This window comes from Ceratina calcarata, unplaced genomic scaffold, assembly GCF_001652005.2.
Source record: "Ceratina calcarata isolate Rehan_Ccalc_2016 unplaced genomic scaffold, ASM165200v1 scaffold428.2, whole genome shotgun sequence".
Taxonomy (NCBI): domain Eukaryota; kingdom Metazoa; phylum Arthropoda; class Insecta; order Hymenoptera; family Apidae; genus Ceratina; species Ceratina calcarata.
This window is the reverse complement of record NW_017166501.1, coordinates 289721-299707: the sequence shown is the minus strand read 5'-3', so window position 1 is coordinate 299707 and position 9987 is coordinate 289721. Positions and strand designations below refer to the sequence as shown.

The 9987-nt window shown below is 38.7% G+C and overlaps 2 protein-coding genes across 4 annotated transcripts in view; both read left to right on the top strand.

The window, feature by feature from the left end:
* Art1 (arginine methyltransferase 1) overlaps window positions 1-3363 on the top strand; it is a 3965-nt gene extending 602 nt beyond the window's left edge. For 2 of the 3 annotated variants that reach the window (XM_018027668.2, XM_018027669.2), the window contains exons 2-3: window positions 167-299; window positions 991-3363. In XM_018027668.2, the coding sequence (XP_017883157.1) occupies window positions 234-299; window positions 991-2073 (1149 nt within the window). In that variant the 5' untranslated portion in view covers window positions 167-233 and the 3' untranslated portion in view covers window positions 2074-3363. Of the gene's footprint in view, window positions 1-166; window positions 300-367; window positions 796-990 lie in introns of those variants that run through there. The other variant, XM_026815099.1, reaches the window with a different exon arrangement.
* A 1620-nt stretch (window positions 3364-4983) lies between these two features.
* Window positions 4984-8831, top strand: LOC108626707 (arylsulfatase B). Its single transcript, XM_018027525.2, has 8 exons — window positions 4984-5296; window positions 6501-6660; window positions 6724-6950; window positions 7020-7260; window positions 7333-7490; window positions 7599-7890; window positions 7977-8308; window positions 8537-8831. The coding sequence occupies exons 1-8, from the start codon at window positions 5171-5173 to the stop codon at window positions 8771-8773; spliced, it is 1773 nt and encodes a 590-aa protein (XP_017883014.1). The 5' UTR covers window positions 4984-5170; the 3' UTR covers window positions 8774-8831.
* The last annotated feature ends 1156 nt before the right edge of the window (window positions 8832-9987 follow it).

Below are 9987 nucleotides of genomic sequence, written 5' to 3'. Positions count from 1 at the left end.
GTGTTTGATATTAAAAAAACTTTACCAGAAAATTATTTAACTATTCCTTCGTTCGTCTTAAATATATTTAGGAAAGTTGATAACGAATTGACGAGAAAATTAGAATCTTTTAAATATTGCATAGTTAGATATACTTCCTGAATGTATAATATATATATGCATTTAGAGTTTGCCATGTGCCTTCGTACGTACGTTCCTGCATATAATGTTCGTCTGCTGTGACGCGGAACAAAATGGCGTCGAGTAATGAAGTGCCGGTAGAAATCAACCAAAGTGGCATGTGCACAGCAGAAAATTCGGTAAGTTTCGTTTGAGTATTACCATAAGGACGAGAAAGAGCTGCCTCGCTTATGTTCCCAGTCCATTGAAATCGGGAAAAACATTGGGTGACGTTCCCGAAACTTTTAACAAGAAAATAAATGTTTGAACGCCGTTTGTCACAACACAGTTTTCCTTAACGCTGGGCGTCGTGAAGACGAATACATCGCCTATCCGATTTCCTCAGATCAATTTCCAAAGACATATTTCAATTATCCCGAATCGTTCGTCAACGTCATCCCAAGAAAATCGGGATACGTTCAATTCTCAATGTGTAATTCCATCCGCCGCACTGTGGTGTAGAAATGTGTGTGTGTAAAGAATCCCGAGTGATCATTCGATCTTAAACAGACGCCATTCGTTTTGGCGGGCACGTGTGCATCCTCGCGTTCTCTCTGCAATCACCGAAACGAGTATAATTCGACGGTTTCGAGGTTTTTCAGAATCACCAGTTTGCCGGCACTGATGAACAACATTGTAAATAACGTTTTATAATCATTTTTATTAAACTTCCGCGGAACGAAATTTGAAATGAACAGTCATCACGTGTTCGGGTCGTCGTTTTGTCGTAGCGTTCTCGTGCACCCTATATACTCATTCCGTGTTATATGTATATTTCATTATGGATGAATGTGAATTTCAATGTGGGTAACAATTTTTGCATCGTTCCAGGTATCGAAAATGGAATCTATGGAAGTTACCGAAAATAGCACTATGCCAGGCAAAGATGCGACACCATCGTCCTGCAGGGAATCAGTTTCTGTGGACGATATGACGTCGCGCGACTATTATTTCGATTCGTATGCCCATTATGGGATTCACGAAGAAATGTTGAAGGATGAAGTGCGTACAGTGACTTATCGTAACTCTATGTATCACAACAAACATTTATTCAAAGGCAAAACAGTTCTTGACATCGGTTGTGGAACTGGTATACTCTCAATGTTCGCTGCCAAGGCTGGGGCAGCTAAAGTAATAGGTATCGAGTGTTCGAATATCGTCGAGTACGCAGAGAAGATCGTAGAGGCGAACCAGCTTTCGAACATAATAACGATACTTAAAGGCAAGGTTGAGGAGGTCTCATTGCCCGATGGCATTGAAAAAGTTGATATAATTATTTCCGAGTGGATGGGTTACTGTTTATTTTACGAATCGATGTTAGATACAGTGCTGTTCGCTAGAGACAAATGGCTTCGCGAGGACGGAATGCTGTTCCCTGACAAAGCAACTTTATTTATCTGCGGCATAGAAGATAGACAATACAAGGACGAGAAGATAAACTGGTGGGACGATGTATATGGATTTGATATGAGTAGTATAAGAAAAGTAGCGATTAGCGAACCTCTAGTGGACGTTGTGGACCCGAAACAAGTCGTTACGAATGCATGCCTGATCAAGGAAGTCGATTTATACACTGTAACTAAGGCTGATTTGGAATTTTCATCACCGTTCACTTTGCAAGTCCGCAGAAACGACTATGTACAAGCGCTAGTCACTTTCTTCAACATCGAATTCACCAAGTGCCACAAACGCATCGGGTTCAGCACGGCGCCGGAAGTACAGTATACTCATTGGAAACAAACTGTATTCTACTTCGACGAATATATGACCGTGAAGAAGGGCGAAGAAATATATGGTGTATTTTCGATGAAACCCAACGCGAGGAACTATAGAGATTTGGACTTCATCATCGAAGTGGACTTCAAAGGAGAATTGTGCCAAGTACACGAAACTAACACATACCGTATGCGCTGATACCTATCAGATAATTCATCTTCTTCCTTTAATTTTCACGATTCGTAACTGTAATCAAATAGAAATCTGGACTTGAAAATCATCGAATTGCGCTAGATAATTTGATGACGTTTAACAGTACGGTACAATGAATGGTGTGGATCATTTAAGTGTTTTTTAACATTTTTAATTTTAAGAGAGTTAGAGGCTTCCCGCTTGAGAACGAATAGAACGTCCACGATCTTTGTTAATGTAAAAGTTTGCAATACGACGACTTATGATTAAGAAAAATAGGATTCGATATATCATTGATTAATCACGAATAGTGTATATTTACAGAATATTACTTTGTGTAAGCGAGCGTGTATTAGGACTATAAATACTGTGGATAACTATATATTTCTATTTTTCTCCGTGACCGTTTTCTATTACATATTGTCAACCTCCCGTGTTTCTTTTACGTGTGACTTCGATCTATTAAATCGCTACTGAATTTAACATTACAGAGACATGGACTGCGTTGAAACAGTACACTCTTCATTTACCATATTTTTGTACCGTATTTTTAAAACACAACTTGGTTTGAAACCGACCGCGTCTCGACAATGCATGTTACTATTCCGAATGATCATTTGAAAGTGCTCATTTATATTATGTACGACAAATGGGTGAATTATATTTTGTTAATTTCATAGCAAATTAAAACTTACTGTTAGTATTACCTATTCTATCAACACCTCTCTGTAAGTACGTGTGTCATCCGTGATACTTATATTGTATACTAATTTCTCGAAAACAGAAGTTACTATTAATTTTATTCTTATACTTATGATATTAGCTGTGTGTACGATATCAATTTATTACGCTCGGAAACGAACTTCTTTTAGGTGCTTTGTTTACCGTTAAGTCAATTGTAATAACAATGTACCTAAGCATTGTTTGAATTCACATTGTATCAAGGGACACGATGGCGTCCCGAGGGCAAGTTTTACAATACAGGGAAATAATACATTTTAGACGATTGTTCGTAATTTCGAAAATTGACAAGTACCACGATACTGATCAAATCTTAACATCGGATCATATGAGACAGAAATATATATGAATTGCATGTAACAAACGAAATCTACTTAATTTTGATAATTCATTCATTAATTCTGTGCTTTCAAAAATTATTTTCAAAGGATATAGCGATTCACTTATTTCGCCGCATAAGACATCTGCTAGGTGTTTCTACTCTGTGCAAGTTCACGTTCATAATTGGAAGAAATGCCTTGGACCTCTAATAAATAAATAGACTCTTTTCCACAATGTCGAATTTCTTTTATTTCTGCCCCTTAAATATATTCGTCTTGCCCCGTGGCAAAGGAGGAACGCGTCAAGCGTTTAAAGAGGAACCGAGCGAGAGAGGAGAGGGTCGATGCAAGACCGGTTTACAAAAGTTCACCAATGCTCTGTTCACTCTGTTGTCCAAGATTCGAGTTTCCTACGCGCAATCTTGCACAGCTCATTGGCACTTCGAGGGACTTAAGTTTGGTTTTGCGCACCAATCAATGCTCGACGAAATAGTTCAAATAAGAGTTTAAAAGAGGAACATTTTTTCAAAAAAGGATTGCAATGAAATTGTATTCAACAATATAAAAATGAATCCCTCATGTCCTTTCTTCCTGTTGAACCTGTAGTCAACCTTCCTTGTTAGAGGGTCCTTGTATATTTTTCTATCGAAGTCTAGAGTTCTTTCAAATGTTTAAATATTTCTTTAAGGATGTATTGGCTATACAGTCAATCCCAAAAGTTTATGTACCTTAGAAAAACGCATTTCCTATAATTAAAAAGAAATCAGACGTCGGAAGAATAATGCTAATAATAAATAGCTACGTGCTAAAAAGTATAGAAGGAAATATCCAATTAAGTATTGACGCTGACGAAAATTTATTTTTTTCAAAATTGCGAAAAATGCTTCAAATAAAAGTTGTTTTCCTTCTAACTTCGATATTTAACGAGTTACGTATGATTATTTGGCATTTTATTGATGTTGACAAAATCCGACCATCCCAGCGTCGAAACGGCGAACTTCTGGCAAAAAATTTCATTTTTCCTTAATTACTTCTAAACCGTTGAATCTACGGGAAAATTGTATACGACCTTTCTTGTAGAGGACGACGAGATCTACAATTCCTGTATAAAAGTTTGTCGCTAGCATTAATAGTTTACGAGTTATTGACGAAAAACGAAAAATCAGTTTTTTGCAAATTACTCGTAAACTATTGACGCTAGCGAGAAACTTTTACATGGAAATTGTAGATCTCGTCGTCCTCTACAAGAAAGGTCTTATTCAATTTTTCCGTATGTCTAACGGTTTGGGAGTTATTGGCCAAAAACGAAAATTTTGCAAAATCTGAAGGGAAAATAAAAAAATTTTTGTTGTTGTTTATTATTAGCATTGTTCTTCCGACGTCTGATTACTTTTTAAAAAATGGGTTTCTAAAGTGCATAAACTTTTGGGATTGACTGTATAGCCAATACATCCTTAAGATACTCCCTGTTCGATAAATAACATACTTATGCAATTAATTTCGTTTTATTTTATTCGCCCATCCTACAATCTGCACAGTGTTTTTCATTTCTTCTACTTTTAAATGCTGATTATTTCGTAATCGCCTTTCGTTTCTTCATTCAATTTTAAGTATTAAAATTGAGGACTTCGTATGTGCCTTTAATTTTTACTGTCAACTTTGAACCATCACTGTTAATTCTTAATCTAGTCAATTCTTTATATCTCGAATTTGTAATATTTCGGCGTAATAGCTCATACACAGAGCTAGCTAATTATGTAAGTACGGTAGATACGTTCGTGTAAGATGAGAAGCAACGAAGTTAAAACACGTATCATCATTCATGTTTCTTCGTGGGTGGACTATATAAACGTGTTTATTTCTGTTCCCCATTCTTCTATGTCCCGTAGAAGCTCCCTTATAAACATCGTAGACATGCTCTCGCGATTCTTCCTAACGAATTGTGTCAAGTGTTGAGAAAAGTGGAACATCCCTTATCTTAATCGTGTCATTCTTTAATTACATTCAATCTCGTTACCTTCCCTCGTTCGTTTTTAAAAAGAATGTATAGATATTCTGCGAATTGGATAAGTGCGTGCTGGCTGTGTCTTACGCTCTTCGTCAGGGGATCATCGACCACTTTATACGAAACGCCACCCCATATTATTGTATTTATGGTCGACGACTTGGTACGTATTTTTCTTACTCACTATACATTTTAATTGCAATCTATTTTACGATTATATACTGTGACAATTACTTGTTTAAAGAATAATAATTTAATATATCTTAACCGGATGTAAAAAATATTTTAATTCACATCGTATCACCGTTTATCAAATTCTATTAAGAATAAATGATATAAAAGGAAGAGGCAATATGAAATATTAACCGGTTTTCATACATGCATCATCGTGCACTTGGTTACTTTGTTCAATTTGCTCTGATTAATCTGTAGCATGAAAACGTTTTGAATTAAAACTGTCCTTACGTTAAGGCAATTATCGTGGTTTGAAAATTACAGACGCCCCCGTGCCTAACAAGGATGCTAGTACTTGTGACTCATCGTAATCGCAAAACTGAAATCTTCCCCTTCTTCGCGCGACATATCAATTACCACAATTATGTCATCACATTCTATTACATAATCCTTTATTATCGCATAGATGTAATATAATTAAAATATGTACCTCGATAATATCGAATAGAGACGAAGTTAATACGAATTCTATTTACCAAACTCGTGAAGAAAATCGTAACGAAACTTAAGAGACACTTGGATAGATCCTTTTCGATCGTGTCTCTAAAGTTTCGCCAAAATCGCGAGGCAATAAAACCAGATGTAACGTTCTTACGAGACAGTAATGGCTGCTTCTATGAAAGCAAGAAGACAATTTTAAGAATGCCTTACAATTTGTATTCCTAAATTACTCGAGCTAGAAGGAAACTGCATAGGACCTTTCTTGTACCTGGCAACTAGAAGTACAACTTTTGTCTGAAAATTTTTGGCTTGGACGAAGAAAAACTTGTTGCAATGAACAATTTTATTTCGAAAATGATGTTTCTTTTTGTATTTTACTAAAGGAAATTGTTGTTCAGAACCATCTTCAGAATTAATCCTTTTTTTGGGACACCCTGCATATATTTAAAAAAAATTATTGATTGAAATCGATGGTATTATATTCTAAGAAGTCTCTGTCTTTTTATCGTTCTATTTGCCTCGCCGGTGACGCACGCCAGCTAGATGATACTCAGCACAATTATAGTAATCGACTTTAATTTATGACAAAATTTCGGCACGTCTACTCGAGCTTATACCAATTAGAGCGAGACGTTTATTTCTACTTCAATGACGATGTACAGACAATTATGTTTCACCGATTGATTTATTAGGGATGGAACGATGTTAGTTTTCACGGATCCAATCAAATACTAACGCCAAACATCGACGCTCTCGGATACAATGGGATTATATTAAACAAGCATTACGTACTGCCGTCGAGTACACCGTCCAGATCAGCCTTCTTCACTGGGCTGTACCCAATCCGTATCGGTACGCATAAAAAGATCAATTTCCGTTGAAATCAAATATAAATTGCGGTATTCAATTGTGAAGGAATGCAAGGGGACGAGATTCGCGGTGGCGAACCACGCGGTCTTCCATTGGACGTAAAAATTCTACCGGAGCATTTACGAGGTTTAGGATACACCACGAAATTAATTGGGAAATGGCACATGGGGTATCACACGCCTCAGTACACGCCGTTGCACAGAGGGTTCGATACATTCTTCGGTTTCTTCAATAGTCATATATCTTATTTCGACTACAGATACTCGTCTCAGGTCAGGAACGAGGAACTAGCAAACGGAGCATCATGCGAAATAAGAAAACTGTGATTAAAATTATTGTAGAACATGAGCGGATATGATATGCACCGCGGGGACGATCCAGCTCACGGGTTCAATCGCGAATACGCTACAGACTTATTCACCGAAGAAGCGACCAGGATAATCGAGAACCACGAACGTGGCAGACCGCTCTACCTTCAAATTTCGCATCTCGCAGTTCACGCTCCCTTAGAACACCCCATGGATCAATATAACGACACGCAGTTTGAACATATTCGCGAGCCGAACCGCCGCAAATATGCCAGTACGCGAATACGTTTATATATAAGAGAATATGAATTAATTCCCGTCGACTGTCCCGTCGTTTGTATTTCAGGAATGGTGACAGAGCTAGACGAGTCCCTGGGGCGAATAGTGCACGCGTTAGGCGATCGAGGAATGCTCAGGGAGTCCATCATTTTATTTCTCACCGATAACGGAGCTGCGTCCATCGGTAAATCCAGAAACTGGGGCTCGAACTATCCTTTAAGAGGTGTAAGTTCATATTTCTGTATTTATTTCTCAGAAACGTTTCAAGATTCCGTCGCGTTCGCTTCGCTTCTTCTTCAGCAGGCTCACCGAAAATGCAAAATTTCATTATAGACGAAGTACACTTTGTACGAGGGAGGCGTGAGAGGCGTGGCGGCCATATGGTCACCGAGGTTGCAAAAGACTGCACGCGTATCAAATCAGTTGGTGCATATATCAGACTGGCTACCGACTTTTTATGTCGCGGCCGGTGGAGATCTGAAGGATCTCGGTGTGATCGACGGCGTGAATCAATGGCACGTGCTCAGCGAGAATCGCGGAAGTGGCAGAGACAAACTTTTGTTAAATATCAATGAACTGACGAAGACCGAAGGTGCTATATACAGTCGTTTCAAACTGTTGCGAGGTAAGTGATAATAAATAAATAATTTACAATAGATTATATAATAGATACAGTTTCGATTGTTCGCTCGTTTAATGAAATCGATGCAGGTACCGTCGATAATGGTTATTACGACGGATACCATGGCGATGCGGGGATTTTATATGGGAGGCCATTCGACGCGAGGCCATTAGACGCGCCGTCGTATACGGACTTGATAATAAAAAGCTCGGTTTCTCAAACTATAAATAATTACCTGGGTGGTCCAGTGACACAACCGACCACGATAGCGCGATTACGACAGGAAGCAACGGTCAGGTGTTACCAAAACTCGGCCAACTACCATAGACACGTGTACACGACTTGCAACGTGACCGAATGTCTGTTCGATACATTGCAGGATCCTTGTGAAACTAAGAACGTTGCCGAATCGTATTCCAAGGTGAGAAGCTTTAACACTAGATTGCCCAAGGAAGTCATTTTGACTGCTTTTGGGCAAATGTACAAATAATAATGCATAAATTTATTCTTTCACAATGCAGTCATTTTGACTGCTTTGGGCAATATAGGTATGTACTAAGTTTCAGTCTTTCTAGTGTTAATTCGAAATCGATTAGAATATTTCCAAATTACCTGTCGAGTAAATTTTGCTTGTTGTTTGACGCGTCAGATTGCGAAGACTTTGGATGATTATTTGGAACGTTGCGGACGGTTTTTGAAGAGACAAGTAAAAATTCCCGTCGACTGGCTGGCCGATCCTAGGAGAAGGAACGACACGTGGGAACCGTGGATGAATTCGGGCGCTACGGTTTACGTACCGAACGCTGCAACAGTTCTAGGCAACTTAGTGTTTTGCATTCAGGTTTCAATTATTTTCGCTTCGATGCTGTTAAACGTATTTGTTTAAACATTCGATTAAACGCCATTGTAGCATAAATAAAGTATATTCGAATTAAGGAATTATAGTTGGAACGTTAAATGAATTCGTTGAAATTACGAGCCGGGTTCGTTACGCAAACTAACGAAGTGAGTTTATCGGCGGAAGAAGACTGCGCCGGATGACCACTTCTTTCGTCCCAGATTATTTCCTTCCATTATTCGGTCCAAGATGTCTACCATAAAAAGAGGGCAAACAGATCCGGCGACAGCTGCTTGGCTATTAAAAGCGACTTAAATCTCAAACCACCCTCGCCTCGCGCGATCGCAAAAGTTGCCTCCCGTCCCACCCTCCTCCCTGCCGCTCTTTCAATTCCCTTCGCGATTACGCACAAAGCCGACTGGACGCACGTCATACCGGCAAATAAACAAATAAACAAATTGCTAAACGAACCACAAGCGTGAATTTTTTTAAAGATAAATCACGAGTTCTTTTCATTTGATGCCAGCGACCATCGAAAAAGAAACATGCACAGCAACATTTCTCAGCTTTATGCCGCAGAAATAATTAGGATATTTTGCTAGGAACTCGAATGGATATTGAACGCATCGCATCTTTGCCATCTGACCACGGAATTAATTCGATACCGGGCAATTAAATTGATATCAAGGCATTTCGGAACGACGGCGTCTCTCATCTGCATAATCCGTATATAATAACGACTGAAAAAGTAGAGTTAGTTCCCAGCCGATGAACTTTTTGCCAGCCCTTATGGCTCCTCGAGAATTTTCTCTCTTCCATAAAATCTCTCTAATTACTTTAAGATACTCTAGACTTTTTTAGGATTCTAAAAAACCGAAGTTCGATTCAATTCTCGTTCAGATTGCCATTTCCTTCAACGAAATATTTATCGAATTACAGAATCGTTACGAACAGAGCTTCCAATTATATTGCATAATTACATTTAATTAAATCGTCAAAACCAGTGATGATAAAATTATTTCACGTGCGAGAGCAATTTGCTGCGTTCGCAGATGAACACGGAATCAATGGCATAATTGATATTATTCATTTTAATCGAAGGATCGCTCGACCATCCCTGAACCCTGACGATGTTCACAATCGTCGACCAGTCGGATGCGTTGCGTGTTTCACAATTCGCTCGGCATCCCCGTGGCCGGTCCTGCAGCGAAAAACGAGTAGTTGAAGTAGAAGGAAATAGAGTAGGTAGGCAGGCAGTAGTA